The 19,415-nt window shown below is 41.3% G+C and overlaps 1 protein-coding gene across 8 annotated transcripts in view; it reads left to right on the forward strand.

The window, feature by feature from the left end:
- Positions 1-19,415, forward strand: part of LOC143288816 (ras-related protein Rab-37-like) — a 566,540-nt gene that overhangs the window by 529,801 nt on the left and 17,324 nt on the right. For 5 of the 8 annotated variants that reach the window (XM_076597471.1, XM_076597455.1, XM_076597485.1 and 2 more), the window contains exons 4-5: positions 10,373-10,439; positions 18,771-18,823. In XM_076597471.1, the coding sequence (XP_076453586.1) occupies positions 10,373-10,439; positions 18,771-18,823 (120 nt within the window). Of the gene's footprint in view, positions 1-10,372; positions 10,440-11,124; positions 11,192-18,770; positions 18,824-19,415 lie in introns of all 8 variants that reach the window. The other 3 variants (XM_076597478.1, XM_076597463.1, XM_076597500.1) reach the window with 1 other exon arrangement.

A 19,415-nucleotide genomic window follows, 5' to 3' on the forward strand; every position in this document is an offset into this window, starting at 1 on the left:
GTGGGGGGTGGGGGGCGAGGTAAAGGGATATTATAGGAAGGGGCGCGCGGAATGGCTGGGTGAGGTGTGATTATTATGAAGAATACAATGCGCTTGTTGTGTCTTTCCGATGGAAGCCATTAACGCAGGCAGCTGCAACAACGGTCGCGTTTCCGTAAAGATCCCGTTTCAACTCTCTCTCTCTCTCTCTCTCTCTCTCTCTCTCTCTCTCTCTCTCTCTCTCTCTCTCTCTCTCTCTCTCTCTGTGTGTCCCTCTCTCTGTCCCTTTCCCTCTCCCACATTTTTCCTGAATTCTTCAAGCGCGCACATACGCACGCAAGGCACAAACGCACGCACACGCGGATTGGCACATACACTCTTGCGCGCACACAGATGCACACATAGACAAACACACACACACACACACACATTTACACACACACTCACGCGCGCGCACGCACGCACGCGCGCACGCACAGACGCACGAGAGAATGCTTGCATGCACGGAAACGCCCATGCACATATGCATTCATTCTCAACATTTATGTGGCCTGCAGTCTCATAACTATATCCTCCTCCATTTTCGTTTTTTTGTTGTTGTTTTTTTGTGGGGTTTTTGTTTGTTTGTTTTTTGTTTTGTTTTTTGTTTGTTTGTTTTTTTGTTTGTTTGTTTTTTTGTTGTTGGTTTTTTGTTGTTTTTCTTGCAACTTCCCCATTATCATCAACTTCCAGATGTGTTTCTCTTTCCTTCCCTCCCTGCTTCCTGCCTTCCTTCCTGCCTGCCGCTGCCTTCCTCACTTCTTCCTCCCTCATTCTTTCTCTACCCCCCCCCCCCCCCCACCCCCCACCCCTCATCTCCCGCTCTCAAACTTCGTCATGAAATTTGCACTTCACTGTAAACACATTAACTTTTCATTGCTGCAAAACGTTACTGGCAGGTTTCTCCAAACAGGGTCAGAAGACCCACTGCCAGCGATTGTCATAGGCGTTCCGCGTGAGTTTTAATGTCACACCATCATCATCGTCATCGTTTACTGGTTGACTTTTGATTTAATAGTAGATTTCACAAATAAAATCTAGTAGTCGTGACCATCGTTAAAAAATAGATGGATGGATGGATGGATGGATGGATGGATGGATAGATAGATAGATAAGATAGATAGATAGATAGATAAAGGATGTTCCCCAGAAACGTTATATCAGCCGAGCCTGTGGCTCGATACGTCGCCTTTTTTATCCCACGAAAGTCGACTTTTACCAAGATTATTTTTCGTCTAACTCTTGCTGTTATATCAGCCATGTCCTTCAGAATTGAAAACATCCTGTCTTACAGTTAGAGATCATCAGGGCTTGCCAAGACATTCCTGCAGGGCACAGTGCAAGGAGGGAGAAGGAGAGGCAGACAAAAGAGGACAACATCCCAGAATGGACGAGCTTGAGGTTGAGCGATACAATCAGGAGGTCAGAAAACCGAGAGGATTGGAGGATGCTGCTTGCCAGATCACCTGTGGCGCCCCAACGGTTCACAAGACTACGGGATAGGTGAAGGTGAAGGTGAAAGTGTCTTACAGTACTTTTGCCGACAGAGTGAGTGGTTGACGTAAGTCAGTAATGAGGTCAGTACTGACCATCTGCATCCGGACGTCAAACCGTCTGCTGAGAGAGATAGGGTGTGTGGGGGAGCGGAAGGGGAGGGAAGGGAGGGGGGGGGGGGGGGGGGTCGACGGTGAGGAAAAGAGAAGCACCTCAAACTTTCCCTAAAAGTACTCTGCCGCTAAACTCATTTTAAGGTCAAGATAAATAGATGCTGATAGATAAAGCTCTCTCTCTCTCTCTCTCTCTCTCTCTGTCTATATATATATATATATATATATTTATCTATCGATCTATCTATTTTTCTGTCTTTGTATTCATAATTTTTCTTTGCTTGGTCTACCCTCTAAGCACCATGTGTGTGTGTGTGTGTGTGTGTGTGTGTGTGTGTGTGTGTGTGTGTGTGTGAGTGTGCACTCGCACAACAGATGTTCCAGACCAATGTTTATATCCCTTATTGTTCAGTGAAACAGTCCTTGGCCTGCTTTCCCTTCCGCGAACACAATGACATGCATCGATCTGTTCTCTCTCTCTCTCTCTCTGCCTCTGTCTCTCTCTTTGTGCCTCTGTCTCTTTCTGTCCCTCTCTGTCTGTCTTTCTTTTTCCCTCTCTATATATCTCCCCCCCCCCTCTCTCTCTCTCCCTCTCTCTCTGTCTGTCTCTTTCTGTCACTCTCTGTCTGTCTGTCTGTCTTTTTCCATCTCTATATATCTTCTCCCCCCCCCCCTCTCCCTCTCTCTCTGTCTCTTTCTGTCACTCTCTGTCTGTCTGTCTTTCTTTCTTTCTTTTTCCCTCTCTATATCTCCTCCAAGCCCTCTCTCTCCCTCTCTCTCTGTCTGTCTCTTTTTCTCTGTTTCCTTGAGTTGTAATGCAGCCCTCGGCGATTCATTGATTCAGTAGCGTCAGTTCTTTATTGTAACTATAGCTGTTCGCCAATTTTCAGTTGAAATCCGTCGTTTTTAAACCGATTCCAAATTGTAATCCGTTGCTAATATCGATTCTCAGTTGTAATGTGACCCTTGGCTTTTAAAATCGATTTTCATTTGGAACTGAATCCATAATCAGTTTTTAATAGAGTTTCTCCAGTAAGATAATCCATAGCTTTTGTCGATCCTCAGTGTAAAACGAGGCATAGCTGATAATCGGTTTTCAGTTGTAACACAATTCATAGCTTTTTCGATTCTCAGTTATAATTATTATAACTCATTGCTAGCTAGTTGATTTATTCTTCGTCGCAGTCAGTAACTTTTGAAACTTTTCTGAATTGCTGTATGATTTGTAGTTTTCAATCAGTATTCAGTTATAATGAGCAGCTTTTGATCGAATCTTGATTATTACGCACGGTTGTTTTTTGTTTGTTTGTTTGTTTGTTTTTTTTAGGTTTTTTGTTGTTGTTGTTTTGGGGTGTGTTGCTGGTTGTTGTTTTTGTTTTGTTTTTTTTGTTTTTTTTGGGGGGTGGGGGGGTGGGGGGAGGTGGGGAGGGAACGATTCTCAGTTGTATCCCGTATCTCTTCAGTTTTAGTTGTAACTGGAATGCGTTGCATGATCGATCCCTTTAGCGCTATACTTCCTTAACAACAAGAATGTTCCTAAGTCTTCGCTTATCTAATTTCATGGGCGATCTTGACAGAGCCAAGTTTGCTTAGCGTTAAGGAATCTCCAAAGTCCACCTTATGTTACTTCCATAGACTTCGAAAAATTCTTAATGCAAAGGAAATCTGCTGCTACTAGGATTACCCATGCAGTCCAGTTATGTAGCGTTTATCAGTTGATTTTCAGTTGTGATTCGTAGTCAGTCCGTGAGGGTGTGGGTTCGAATCCCGCTCTCGCCATTTCTCCCAAGTCTGAATGAAAAACTGAGCGTCTAGTCTTTCGGATGAGACGATAAACCGAGGCCCCGAGTGCAGTACGCACTTGGCGCACTAAAAAAAAAAAAAAAAAAAAAAAAAATCCATGGCAACGAAAGTGTTGCCCTCTGACAAAATTATGTAAAAAGAAAAAAAAAAAGAAACCCACTCTGATGGGTACACTAATATATAAGCGTACACTCAAGGCCTGACAAGCGCGTTGGGTTATGCTGCTGCTGTCAGGAACCTGTCCAGCAGATGTGGTGTAGCGTGTATGGATTTGTCCGAACGCAGTGACGCCTCCTTGAGAAACTGAAACTGAGTCAGTCCTTTGTGGTAATCAGGAGTTGTTGTTTGTTTGTTTTTTTTGTCACCGATCCTCAGGTGTTTCATTAAGCATTACGCCGTGACATTAGAGCTTTCACTGCCAGGTACAAGCGTTGAATGTTACCCCCATATTGTCAACAGGAAAAGCAACCAGCGAAGATGGACGAGGAAGATTTATAAATTACGTGCAATGAGGATGGAGTGTTTCCAAGCAAAGCCGATGAGTGCCTTTCTATGTTTTCTGGACAAGCAAACTGGTTGGGAGAGCTCGTGGGTGTGTGCACAATGATAAGACTGCCACAGCCTTCCCTCCACGGGCACTACTAACACCCGGGTCAAAATACTGATTAATTCCTGTCCCCTTGTTTTGTTTCCTGGTTGGTTTCTGTTGTTGTGTGAAAGCGTCAGCTTTTTAGCCAGTGAGAGCTAGGAGAGTGAGGTTTGGAGGGGGAGGGGGGGAGGGCTGAGTTGTATGCTTCGTGCGTTAGTGTTGCTGGGGTTTGTGGGAAAGTTTTTTTTGTTTTTTTTTCTGTATGTGTATAAATAGTAACAGGTGGCCTTTGTTGACTCTCTGTCTCTCTGCCCCTGCTTCTCTCTCTCTCTCTCTCTCTCTCTCTCACACACACACACACACACACACATATATATATATATATATATTCATATACAATTTTACAAAAAATGTATTTCAGTTAAGCATAAAGCACCAAACGGCATGCGAAGTTCACACACATTCGCGTCGAAATCAAATCGCGACAACAATAAAAAAAAAAAAAAAATTAAAAAAAATCCCTGTCTGTTCCACGTCACATCCGGAGCCAAGACTCCTCTAATCCTTGTCTGTATTCCTCCTGTGTGCAAACAACGCTGCGATCAATATCATCAGAATTTTTTGCTGTGCTCAAAAGATCAAAGACCGATGGGAATGGTTGAAGCGACGGACGTTGACAAGAGACATCAGTCTCCTGACTGGCCGCTTTCTTCTCGTCTTCACGTTCCTTCATTTTCAACAGGATTGTCAACAGTCGACGGGCCGAGAGATTGCTGGGAGACGGATGGATGGTGATCGATGTCGGATAAATGAACACACCCATGCTCGCCTGCACGTGTGATCGTATGCGTGCAAGCAAGCAAGCAAGCAAGCAAGCAAACAAGCAAGCAAGCAAACGCGCACACACGCACACACACACACACACACGGCGCGCGCGCACGCACACACACAGAGGTTGGAAGATAGGTAGGAAGATAGGTATGTATGTATATCGACAGATAGAACGATATAACGATAGATGGAACAATAGATAGATAGATAGATAGATAGAAAAACAAACAGTCAGACAAAGAAATATAATTTTTTTTAAATGAATAAAAACAACAATATAATCAAAACAAAATTTGCCAACAAAGAACTGGAGAGTTCTTTTCAGTTGCCAACCTGCACAGCTGAGGAGGAGGAATTTCGTTTAATGTCCCGTCACACATATCTGTGATTGAAGACATTTTGTTAAAGTATTTATGAATACATTTGAGTATTATCGGTTAGAAGGGGTGGGAGATGTGGATGAATGGAGGGTTGGGGGAAACTGGGCAAATGAGGGTGAAATTTGAAAAAAAAAAAAAAAAATCTCAATACAATTACAGGAAATTACTTAAAGGACTTCGTAAAAGAGAAACCGTTAAACTGACAAGCGAAACAACTGATAATGAATGCAAAAAGTCAAAAACATCGAAGTTCTCAGTTACTTGTGAAGACGCACTTTCGTGTACATAAGGCTTCGTCAAGCTACAGTCAGAAATTATATGCTTAATTGTTAGGTTACTAAAGCATATGCACTTGACATTGACTTCACAGCTGAGGTGAGCGGTGCGTGAGCTGGCTGCCTTGAACGCCTTATGTGGAGTTTAACCAAAGATATTGATATGACATATACATTTTGTTTAACGACCTGTTGGCAAAAAAAAAGCCCTTTATTAAGGTCAGGTTGTTGAAGGCTTGGGCCTCGGTCCCGTGAAGAGTGCGTTGTTCGGTGGATCGGAGCTGCACGTGCACAGACCGTAAGGTCTTTGACACCAGACACCTTGAGAGGGTGGGGGGGAGGGGGGAGGGCCGGGTTGGAGGGGTTGTTGGGGAGTTGGAGGATGTGATGGGTGACCCCAGTTAGTGAAGTGACACAGACACGCACACCCTCTCATCCCCCGCACACCCACTGATCTACAACACCATCATGACCCACGGTGAGGAGGAAGGGGGGGTGGGGGCAGATAAAGTGGGGGACACGCACGCACATATCACATACACAAAAACACATGCACGCACATAGGCACAGGGGGCACACGAAATAGCCTTGCCTTGCCTTGCCTTGCCTTGCCTTGCCTTGCACACAGGCACGCACACATGCTTACACGTGCATGATGATAATAAGAAAAACGATCGAGAGAGAGCTCTGTTTCCGTGTCTATATTGATGCTGGCGACAATTTATGCCAATATACACGGAACATGGTACTGTCGCCAGTATATTTTGCGGCCAGCGTTTTATGAGCAAATTGATAATTCAACTTCCTCCGTGAACGTCTGCACTTAGTGTTGCTGGCGACAATAAACGTAATGCCCGGTGACAATGATTACGTTGCAACAAGCCCTGCAGTTATCAGCAAAAGGTCCTTTTAAGAGCTGGTTGAAGCTGGCTGGCCAGATTTATCTGAAGGAGCGGTTTGTTAGCCGTGTGAAGAGTGAAGCAGTCAACAGCGGCTGGCGTTGGACACACACGTGTTAGTTGTAGCAAACTAGTCCTTAATGCCCTGCACTGAACGGTCATTGCATGGGGCATGCAGAGCTCAGCTGGCAGTTTTTCAATTTGTTTTTAATTTCCTTCTGATTATTTGTGCACGGGAACTCTGTGTGTGTGTGTGTGTGTGTGTGCGTGTGTGTGTGCGTGCGTGTGTGTGCGCGCGCACGCGTGCGAGAGAGAGCGTGTGTGTTTGTGTGTCCGTGTGTGAGTGTGTGTTTGTGTGTCCGTGTGTGAGTGTGTGTGTGTGTGAGAGAGAGAGAGAGAGAGAGAGAGGACTTCAATACGATTTTAGCTTATGTAAACTTTTTGTTGCAATTCAGTTCATTTCAAAATTTTGTCTTTCTGTGTGTGTGTCTGTGTGTGCGTCTGTGTCTGTCTGTGTGTTGTTCGCCCACGTGTGCTAGCCAGTGTGTTGTGCATGCGTGCGGATGTGTGCCTTGTTAGCTGACAAAACATTTTTTTTTTAATAGTACATATGAATTTTTAGGACACCGGTATACCAGACAAACGAGACTGCGATCGCATCATCCGCATACTGATTCAGTAACCCAGATGAGAGAATCCAACAGGCTAGAGCACAGCTTCTTGGTGAGAGGGGGGAGGAAAAAAGAGGACTGCAGATTAAAACGTCGCGCCTGTTATTTTCTGAGGCGAGAAACTAATCATGCCGTCTTCACTATACTGCACTATCTTTTTCGCCTCCACTTTCGAGCCGCCAGTGGTGTCACTGCTCGCCTTTGTACAACATCAATCTTTCCGGTGACGGGGTCAGTACAGTACAACCGTACTTCTGTTCCGTTGCCTTCTCACTTTCTCCAGGGATTCAGGGATTCAGATCCTATCTGCACCATAGTAAAGGCAGAAAGTGTTATGGCGTGTCAGCTAAATGTATCATGTATTCCGGGAGAAGAAGAAAAACAAGGAAGGTTGGAGAGAGGGCGTGATTAGGAGTTGTGGGGTATTGTGGAGAGACACAGAGAGAGAGAGAGAGAGGGAGAGAGAGAGAGAGAGAGGGGGAGAAGAGAGAAGAACAAGAGAGAGAGAGAGGGAGAGAGTGAGAGAGAGAATAACAAGAGAGAGAGAGAGAGAGAGATGGAGAAGAGAGAAGAACAAGGGAGGGAGAGAGAGAGGGAGAGAGAGAATAACAAGAGAGAGAGAGAGAGAGGGGGGGAGAGAGAAGGTAGTTTCGATCAGAATTTGCAATCTCTTTACATAGCCTACGGGAAATAATTTCTGGCTTTGCGTTTAGCTGCGTGTGTGAAATATCTTTGGCGGTTGAAGAAAATCATAAGATGAAACAGAAACTTATTAATGTATATTGAAGAAAGATGTATATATATTTTTTAAGACAAAAAAAGACTACTTTTCTAAAGGAAATAATTATCACCCAACAATGACTGTGTTTTTAACAACTTAAATATTTCAAACTACTAAGATGTTCCACAATAGAATTTAGAAATAATCGCTGAACACCACAGACGTACATTTGCATTGGTGGAGTAAATGGTAAGTATCTGTCTGTTGATGATGACTGATATTCTTGATAATTGTGTTCCTCGTGTACTTCTGTGATGAAGATGATGATGACCGTGCAGATGGTAAGTTACTGTCACTTCTGTTTATAAACCACTTTGTTGTTATATGTGTTGTTCCACTGTCACTGGTGATGATTTTGCCAATTTTTGTCCCCAGATATTTGTATAGTTATATCACTTTGCTTTGCAATAATCATACATCAAATCGACTTTATCTGTCTTTAGAGTCGTATGTATTGACTGTCATCAAGTTAACATGTGCTACTGCTGAAAGAAATAATGCATTGATGCATGTCTTAGCATATATTCAGCATTGTTTCTGTGAATTTTAGAGTCTTCATACTTTATCCGTATTGTTTTTGCTTAGTTGAGTGTCTTGATTCATATTCCATCGTTAATTTTGATATATGTGAATACACGTGTCTTAACTCAAGTTTATTTCGTATTGTTCATGTGTGTGTAAATGTTTTTACTCGTATTTCTTATCGTTTCTGTGAGTGTGAATTGTACCATGCTTCTCAGTGACAACCGTGCATCACGCGTAAGAATGAAGCAAAGAAAACATAGATATATGTTGATTTACAATGAACGTGTTGCGTTCACAAACATAACAGTTATAACCGTTCCCTGCTTAACGACGGGTTGGTGTGAATGAGCGTTAACAAACATGGCCAGGTAAGTATGTGTGTGAAGTGGTCATGCTGAGGTGTGGTTTTAAGCTGTCGTTTTTAATGGGAAGGGTACAAACTCTTGACAGTTTCAATCTATCCAAAAAACTGAAATCATAATTTGCACACACAAAAAATGGATGTACATGGTATACATAACGTTTTTGCCGTTGTGTGTAGGGGAGGGGTACTAGATCTGACAGTTTTTAATCAATCCAAAATTAAAAATTATAATTTGTTAGACAAAAAAAAAAATAATGCACATGGTATACAGACATTTTGGTTTATTTGGTATTGTGAGAAATTTTCGTTTAAACAGAGGGAGGGTTTCTGTCTAAACGTTTGAAAGCGGGCACACACAAAATTTTGAGGTGTAGTCAACCCCCGAAAACGGAGTATGGCTGCCTACATATCGGGGTAAAAACGGTCTTACACGTAAAAGCCCACTCGTGTACGTACGAGTGGGAGTTGCAGCCCACGAACGAAAAAAAAAAAAAAAAAAAAAGAGGTGAAGTCAGAAAATAAAGGTGGGTAACGTGGTATGGTAAGCCTTGTTCAATACAATTTTATGTCTTCTCTGGCTGTATTTCTTTTTCTTTTTTCTTTCTCTTTTAACTAAGAAAGGAAGAAAGAAGAAGAAAAAATAATGTCCGAATTTAGGAGAGCAGCTTCTTTTTTTTTAGGTGCGCGCTGGTCGAAATGTTAATTAAAGGAGATGAACGACCGATCTGAGAGAGGGGAAAAATCACAAAAAGAAAAAAAAAAGAAGAAAAAAAGAGAAAAGAATAAAAAATAAAAATAAAAACCAATGTCAGGATTTAGGGGAACAGAAAAGAAACAGCTAGTACGTGTTAAAGAGGGACTTCTCTGGAACAACTCTCTTGGTTCAAATGAAGAAAAATGGGTGGACAGAAGTTTTTTTGTTTGTTTGTTTTCGGGGGTTTTTTTCTTCTTTTTTTCCCATTTACTTCTTTACATGGAACATTTTCAAAAGTTTGTTGATTAAAAAAATATTTTGAACTGGATGAATTGATTGCTCATTGTCAAGTTACAAAGGTGTTATAAATCCGAAATGTGTGGTATAATTTACGAGCAGCAATGATAATCACTAAAGGAGAATAGTATAATGATCATAATATGAAGTCCATGAATAAGAGATCAAATTAATGCGTTTCATTCAGTTTATTTTGCAGAGGTGAATTTACTGATTGTGGAATGCAGAACAATTGAGTTAAATCAAACAGTATTTTATTTGAAAATAAATCAATACAAATACAAAGAGTTCGGTGGGATAACAAGAAAGTCTTAGGATCACGGCTGTAGTGAAAGGCAGAACGTTTAAACATATTTCTGTGTAAATAAGAATGGGATAGTTTTTAGTGCTCAACGAAAGAGTGACGGGAGACAACTGACAGATATATTGAACACACGGATAATAAGTACGTATTTTGTTTGAACGGTACGGGAACGGGGATTAGTGGACTGTCGAGGATTAGTGGATTGTGAAATGGAAATGAAAAAAATTTAAAAAAAAATCTTTTAGAATTTGAAAAAAAAAAAAAAAAAAAAAATACCGGGTGACTATACTAATGTGGGTGGCCCAGTAGGTGGTGATGTGTGCTTGTCTTTCAGATCTGGGACACAGCGGGCCAAGAAAGGTTTCGGAGCATCACTCGCGCCTATTATCGTGATGCCAACGGTAGGTGGTAGTTGTGGAGTCATGCAGGTGGCCTCGCTGACGTCACTGTGTGAGTGACGTCATTCTCTCCACTGCTTCTGGTGACGGGTGCTTCCTTTTTTTTTCCACACAGCTCACTGCTTCACGCGCCTCTGCGTACCCTCAGGGATGTCTTTGTCAAAAACATGTTAGTTTGGTTACTGATTTGATACCATTTCGATTAAAAAAAAAAAAAAAAAAAAAAAAAAAAAAAAAAAAAAGTTCAGTATGCCGTTCGCACTAAAAACGGATGCGGTTTGGGATGTCCTTTTTACATGCCGGAGAACAGTCCAGATAGAGGCGCGGAGAGAACAGGGGTAGGGGGCGGGGGGTGGAGAGGTTGAGAGGGGGAGCAGAGGCGACGAAGCAAGGAGCTATATCACCTGGTGTCAGCAGTGAGAGAACAAGTTGTTCTGTCCACACTTCCTGTTCTTTCCCCACCACCCGTCCGCCTCGCCGGCCCCTCCTCCCTCTTCCTCCTCTCTCTCTGTCTCTATCTCTCTCTGTGTCTCTGTCTGTCTGTCTCTCTCTCTCTCCCTTACTGTCACTGTCTCTGTCTCCTGTGGCCCCTGACTGGTGTGTGGCTGTGGTGGTGGTGGTGGTGGTGGTGATGTCAGTGGTGGCGGTGTGTGTGCATCACGTGGTTGTCTGTCGTTGCCTCTTGCAGATTTGGGACACGGCGGGTCAGGAACGGTTCCGGAGTATAACACACGCTTACTACCGAGACGCTCATGGTACCTTGTGTCTGCCTGCCACATTTTTGCATTTATATATTATTGTTTGTTATTATTCAAACGAGCGCTTGCTGACTTGGACCTCTCAGTGTTTCCACGCAACTAGTTTTTTTCTAAGGGGCGGGGGGGGGGGGGTCTGGAAGTTCGGAAAAGAATATAGCGCAAACGTTGCTTACCGACTTTACAGGCTCATCCAAAGAAATCAGATAAGGAATATTGAAGAGAGTGAGCCCATTTCTTTATTTAAAAAAAAAGAAAAAAAAAATGCATACAACGGATTACAGAAAAGAAATACACCTTTTTTTTTTCAAGCGCTCCAGTGTACGTCACACTTGGCGAACTCATTTAAAACTCTCCCACTATTGACAAAAAAAAAACAACCTGTGGCTGACTGACAATGGGTTTCCTTTCGTAACGCTATACACACACTGAAGCCAAATAAGCAAAAGCTTAATAAGCTGTATCAGTTTCACTTGGAGTGCAGGAGGCGCCAGTTTTTAATCAGGGGCTGCTGTTTGTTCCCTGGGAACTGAGAGAGAGAAAAAACTCGGAGGACACGATCGATAGAGTTACGGGTAACAGTGACAGCCATGGCCGCTGTCTGTAAACACGTTGGGCGTCTGTTCGTCACATGTTACCTTCTCTCCTGCCCCCCCCCCCCCCCACCCCCCTCCCATCACTCTATCCTCTCCTGACTTTTACTTATTCTTTAACGGTAGGCTAATATTCAGATGTGAAAAAAAAAGTTTACTTGAACTAGGTGTCTGCAATACTCATTACGTTTGACGGGAGATTAAACAGATTCCCACCATTCTCATTTTACAGCGTTTGTCGCTTGTTATTAACCAGTTTAGTTTTATTCCACTTATGATGCTCTTTTGGGAACCGTTCTGTGTGTCATACTGGTACCTTGACCGACATTTCTTCTCATTATTTTATTTAAGGCACAGTTTTCATACGTGCTGTGATATACGTATGTTTCAAAGCCGAAGTCAATACATATTCCTGACATGAAATCATACCAAGGCGGAATGTTGGTAGCGTTGAAGTGGCCAGAGTGAAGAACATTGGTGTAATATATGAAAGATAAAGAATACTATATTGCCTTTAAGAGATAAATAGTTGACAACACGTTTTATGACAAAAAGGTGATGCGTAAAACAGCATATAAATCATCATCATGCCAAAAATCAATGGGTAGCTTTGCGACTATATTTAAGATTTCATAAAGAAAGAAAAAAAGAATAAAGAAAACATGTTCAAGATAAATAACCCCCAACACAGACCGTTTACATTGCAGAAAGTATTGCAGGTCATCTTCATGGCAACACGTCTGCGTCAAACTTTCAAACTTTGCTTGAGAGGAAACGTCGTTTTGTTTCGTGTCTGGGTTGCTTTGATATTCATGCACACAGAGAGAAGAGAAAGCTAGCTTTGTGCACTGAGGGTCCAAAACCTGTGCTCTTTTTCTTCAACTTTGTTTTCTCCTTTTGCAGTCCCCTGCATTTTTCTGCCTGTGTTCTTTGCCTCCACAGTGGATCAGTTGCTACCAGTTCCTCCCCCCTCCTTCCTTTCTTTTTCTTTAACAATGTTTGCCTCTCACTGTTTGTACCGTGGGCGTGCGTGTTCTTTGTCCATTTATAAAGGATGACATGTATTGTCTGTGCTGTACTGCATTGGGCGCGTGCCCATTATGAATGACTTTTTTGTGTGGACCTGTCAGTACTTGCATACGTTGTCAAGTTTTGTGGCCATTGTTTTATACTATTTTGTAATTCGTGGCGTGCATTGTAGCTGTTATGTCTAGCGAGACGGTGATTTATACAGCCCTGTGGTTTGTCTTGCATACAGTTTTACCCATCCCTTAGATCGAGATTACCATACACGGATGGAATACGTTAGTCCACATAGAATGAAATGACGCAGTTTAGAGAATCCACTATAGCATTTTTATCACCTCCTTTCGAGTTTCCGTTTCATGCTGCCTCTACCCCCCCCCCCCCCTCCCCGCACCTCCCCACCCCCACCCCCACCCCCACCCCCCCTACCCCCTCCCCAAGTAATTTCTGTTTTCCATGTACGTATTTATTTTAAATCATTTGCTCAAGAACCATCTTCAACAAAAATAAAGCATGGGGGTTATTGATTAAAGTAAATGTTTTGTTGTTGTTTGGGGGGTTTGTTTTTTGTTTTGTTTTTACAATATACTACTTTATTAAAAGAGTTATTACATTCGTTTATAAATTTGTAAAAATCGTGATTTAACAAAAAAAAGAGAAAAACAACTTCTACCTCTGTTCCATTTTTGAAAGGCTAAGGAAGGTAATTTCAATCTCAGCAACAACAATCACTTCTGTATTCCTTGTTCAGAAAAAAACAGTTTGAATAGTTACAAAGTTGGAGGGGGGCGGGGGGTGTTGTTGTAATTGTTTAGTTTTGTTGTTGATGTGTTTCATTTCCAATGTGAAGACAATTAAAAACATTTGTAGCGTCTTCTCAGACTCTGAAACGATGATTGGCGTACATTTCTCTAAGTGTTACTTTCAAAGTTTAAAATGTCAACGGCTTCAATTCGTTTGATCACCTGAACAGATACGTGCTATTTCAGCCCCATAATTTTGTATCCTTCCGTTCCTCTCACTCCCCCCTCCCCACAACCGCACCTCATCCCCCCACGCCCTCCTTCCTCATCCCCACCGTCCCGGGCTCCTTCACCCACCCACCCTCAACTCCCTCCTCCCCCCTCCGCCCACCCCCACCCCCCCACCCACACACACACATTGAAACTCTTCTGTGTAAAATTCGTAACTTTGAAAAAAAGAAGAACTGCTCATATTTACATTGTGTTTATCATCTGAATGTTTCTTTGTTCTTTCTTTTTTTTTAGATTGATTTTGTTTTTATGTTAAGCACATATCTCCATTCCCCCTTTTCATCCTCTCTCTCTCTCTCTCTCTCTCTCTCTCTCTCTCTCTCTCTCTCTCTCTCTCTCTCTCTCTCTTAAACCTTTGTTCGGGTACATTTGCATTTTTCTAATTTTTGTCAATCTGTTTTATCTTTGATTGGTATTGTGTTGAAATTATTTCGTCTTTTGTTGCACGTCTTGTAAAATCTTAAAACATGATACATAAATTATTAGTTTATTCGTTCTTGGTTTTATGAAATGGAACGGACAGCAGAATAACCGAGGACGTTGAAAGAAGCACGAACATGAAAAAAAAAAAGTGTTCACAGTGACGCAGCATTAAATATGATTTGAATATTTATGTTTGAATTCCATGACATCATATAACATCAGATAGTTTCAAGTCAGGGTCAGCGAAAACGCAGCATTGCGGTGTCATCAGATATTTTAAACCGGGGATCAGAGAAAACCAGTACGTATACCACAATGGCCTCCAAATAATCAGTCTAGCCAAACACCAAACATTTAGACAGAATAATCTGTTCCCGTTTAATCTACATTTACTGTTAAAAAAAAATACAAGAGCGGACAACAACAACAACAACACAATCAGACAATTTCAGTTTCAGTAGCTCAAGGAGGCGTCACTGCGTTCGAACAAATCCATATACGCTACACCACATCTGCCAAGCAGATGCCTGACCAGCAGCGTAACCCAACGCGCTTAGTCAGGCCTTGAAGGGAAAAAAAGGGTAAATAAATAATAGATAAGCTTACACAAATAAATAAATAAATAAATAAATAATAATTATAATGTGTAAAAAAAAAGTGAATAAATAATAGATAAGCTTACACAAATAAATAAATAAATCAATAAATAAATAAATAATATTTATTATATAAAAAAACACACAATCAAACAACAACAACAAAAGAAAGAGAGTGGGGGAGGTGGGGTACTATATAAAGGTTTACTGTAAGTCTACGGTAATCATTCATCTCTTTCTTGAAACTGTTGTGAAATTGCAGGATCTTTTTTTACTGAACACATCGGCTGTACAAGAATTTCTTGTAATTTCGTTGTAATGTTACACATTTTGATTAACAGAGGACAAAAATAACCAATGGCTGAGTAAGAAGAGTAACACACAATGGCTAGCAGGCTACATACAGTACGGTACAGATAATATGTATAAGACACAGCATCAGTAAGAGATCTTTTATTCTTGTGAAACTATCACAACAGAGGGTCACGACCGGAAATCATGTTGATAGTCGTAATTGTAATAGTATTAAATGTACGTCATAAGCGTTCATTATTACATATAGATATATAGATGCAGATAAAAGAAACGTTTCAGGTTTGGCATATAGATATATAGATGCAGATAAAAGAAAAGTTTCAGGTTTGGCATGTATGCGTTGTATATTAAGGCAAGAAAAATATACCCACTCGATGAATGGATAGCCACAATTTTTTGTGTGTCTTCTCAAAGTCACCACTTTTCCTTCGTGTTTCTGTGTTTCTTTCTTTCTTTGTTTTCGGTTTTTCGTGTGTGTTTTTTCGTTTTTTTGTGTGAAAAAAACAACAACTCCTCTATGGTTTGTTTGTTTGTTTTTTCCTTTCTTTTTCTTCCTGTATCTTGACTGATATGATATAGGCCTGTCTATTTTGTCTAGATTTTCTGGAAACGCTTGTTTTGTGTTCACAGATGAAATATCCCATTGGTCGCTTTGATGATGAATGCGAAGCCGTGATCGTGTCTGTGGTTTGTTCTGGATTTGTTTTGGGTTGTTTTTTTCTTCAATGATGTTTTGAGTTGACGTGTGCTGACATCACAGGTTGCCTTGTGATGACGTCACTTCTGTGGAGTTGTACTGACTTGCAAAGGGGTGTGGTGGTGTGTTGTGGAACTTTTTTTTTCTGTGATTTATAACACCACATATATTATGTCTTGTGGATAAATGTGATGTGGGTCTACATATATACCTTACCTTGAATTGCACTGCACGCCCTGTGGCTTCTCCCGTTGCACAGGATCGTGATTTTGTGCGTGCGCGCGCGCGCGCGTGTGTGTGTGTGTACGCGTGCACGTGTGTATGTGTGTGTGTATGTTTGCATGCACACGCGCCAGTCGTGTATGTGTATTTCTGCTTTTTTAAATTACATGTATGTGTGTATGTGCATGTCATGAAAACTTGGGGGGGTGGGGGTTGTCAAGTAATGTGTCACGCAAAAATGTTTCAAACTGGTATCTTCTTGTGATTTTTTAAATATAATATTCCTTGAATTTAAAAAAAAAAACAAACAAATGCCTGATTATTTATTTAGTTATTCTCTTTTTTTCTCTTTTTCTCCCCATTTATCTAAGTTGAAAATTGCTGGCATTGTAGCATGTGTAGTCCTATGAACTGGAGCGTCGACTGAGAAGAAGTTTGGAATAGTTCTTCGCGTGGGAGAACTCTATAAATGAAAATGTTCTAGATTTTTTTTTTTTTTTTTTTTTTTTAGTTGTTATCACTTGTATGTGAATAGGGAGTTGGGTTGAACGTGCACTTGGGTGCCCCCCCCCCCCCCTCCCCCAACCCCCCCATCCCTACTGAATGTGTATGTTTATCTTAGGTGCGTCCTATATCAATACTTTTAAACAGGCTGTGAACATTTATGGGGTCTGGGAATTCCTGAACCCCAAAGCCCCCTCCCCCACCCCCAGCCCCACCCCCACCCCCACGGCCTTCTTCCTCTGCCCATCTCTGCCCCAAGTTCTGATTCATGCATGAAAAAGAAAATACAGGTTCCACAAAAAGTTAAGGACCACTGTTGAACTTGGACAGTTTTTACGTAAGTTCCTGAGGGTGTGGTGGTGGAATACAACAGAAGTTTATGCAGACAGCAGTATTCTGCATTCAGTGTAAAATAAACACCACTCACAACTAGAGGCGCTTTCCAGCACGCGCACTTCCTTTTCTTGCTTTTTTACAATGAAAAAAAAAAACCCCACACACTCCACAGCAATTGTTTACAAACCATGAAATAAACTCCACAGCAATTGTTTACAAACCATTAGATAAACTCCACAGCAATTGTTTACAAACCATGAAATAAACTCCACAGCAATTGTTTACAAACCATGAAATAAACTCCACAGCAATTGTTTACAAACCATGAAATAAACTCCACAGCAATTGTTTACAAACCATGAAATAAACTCCACAGCAATTGTTTACAAACCATGAAATAAACCCCACAGCAGTTGTTTACAAACCATGAAATAAACTCCACGGCAATTTTTTTTTACAAACCATGAAATAAACTCCACAGCAATTGTTTACAAACCATGAAATAAACTCCACAGCAATTGTTTACAAACTATTAAATAAACCCCACAGCAATTGTTTACAAACCATTGATAAACTCCACAGCAATTGTTTACAAAGCATGAAATAAACTCCACAGCAATTGTTTACAAAGCATGAAATAAACTACAATTGCTTGTTTACAAACCATTAAATAAACTCCACGGCAATTGTTTACAAACCATGAAATAAACTCCACAGCAATTGTTTACAAACCATGAAATAAACCCCACAGCAATTGTTTACAAACCATGAAATAAACTCCACAGCAATTGTTTACAAACCATGAAATAAACTCCACAGCAATTGTTTACACAGCATTAAATAACTGTCAATGTTTGACTGATACATCGATTTTTCAAATGCATTTTTCAAGCTATTCACTGTGCACGTGTATCTGAAACAGCTGATGGTGCATTCAGTGTGAGGCTTTTGGTAGACTAAACCATAATATGCAGTCAGCATAATTTGAACATCTTTCGATTCTTTAACTCACTCAGTACGGCCAGTCCTCTCTTCTCCTCTACACAGACCCCTCGGATGTCCAGTGGGTGTCTGAATGACACAACCTTTAGCTTCCGTCGTCAGAACTGTGGTATTCTTTGTCAACATTCACGTCTTCAGTATAAGAGCCTTCCGCTTGCAATATTTTGATGATGGTAATTGGGGTGAAACGCTGTTAACGTCGTCTCTTTCGCCGTTCGTATGGAGAGAGTTAAAGCAAATTTGGAAAAGACACCTGATGTGAAGTGGTCCTTAACTATTTTTTGTGAAGTCTGCAGAGACCGTGAATGTGTTTCATCGCTGGTAAGATGATAAAAGCTGCATTTAGAGCCCTGATAAATTTGATGGTCCTCAGAATATACTATGGTCTGTTCAAGAAGAAAAATTAGGTCTGTATTTTCCTTCTTCGATTTCTCTCTTTGTTTTTTTTTTTCTCTGTGACAAAAAAAAAAAAAAAAAAAAAAAATCAATTACTTTTGTTTTCTAACTTCGTCAAATCTTCATGGAGTGAACGAGTGATTTGTTAAAAAATAGTTGTAAATAAAAAAGAAAACACTTTCTCCTTTTTTCTTCTTTTTTTTTTCTTTGATATTTAAACCTGGATTTCTGATCATATCTTGGGTGGGTGGTGATGGTGTGAAGTGTGTGACAGGTAAGAACTGATTATGTCTACCCATCTTTGCACCCCCTCTGTATCCACATCCGCTCCCCCCCCCCTCCACCCCCTCCCCCTCCCCCTCCCAGCACCACCCCCTTCCCCTTTTCCCTCTCATCCCTGTTTACTGATGCGGAACGACTGTTTGCTCTGTGCAGCCCTCCTGCTCTTGTATGACGTCACCAACAAGGCCAGTTTTGATAACATTCGGGTAAGTCAGTTATTGATCGATCGAACGCTGAACCGGATTTGTGTTGTTCAGATTTGTTTTGAAAACAAAACAAAACAAAACAAAACAAAAATGTGTGCGTTTATGCCTGCGATGGGTGTTTGTATCATTGCGTTTATAGAATCTTTGTGTGTATTGGACACAGAAATCTGTGTGAAGTATTGATAAATTGTAATGTGTTGCATTGCATTGCTTGGCATTGTATTGTATCCATTGATTTTGTTGTTGTTGTTGTTGTGTACATGTGTGATGGGGACTGTTAAATGTGGGAGGGGTAAGGGGAGGAGGACCGTTTTGTATTTTCTTAATTATATGGTTGTTTCTGTGTTTATAGGTTACCTGTCACGATGTCCTCGCTTGAGGTCTCTCTCTCTCTCTCTCTCTGTCTCTGTCTCTCTCTCTCTCTGTGTACGTGTGTGTGTGTGCGCGCGCGCGCGTGTATGTGTGTGTGTGTGAGGGGTCCCACACTCTCTCACTATCTCTCTTCCCCCCCCTCTCTCTCTGTGTCTGAAACAATAATACCTGATCAATGCATTTTGACGTACAGATGTTTCTAGGTTTATGCTGGCATGGT

The sequence above is a fragment of the Babylonia areolata genome, chromosome 1 (assembly GCF_041734735.1).
Source record: "Babylonia areolata isolate BAREFJ2019XMU chromosome 1, ASM4173473v1, whole genome shotgun sequence".
Classification (NCBI taxonomy): Eukaryota; Metazoa; Mollusca; class Gastropoda; order Neogastropoda; family Buccinidae; genus Babylonia; species Babylonia areolata.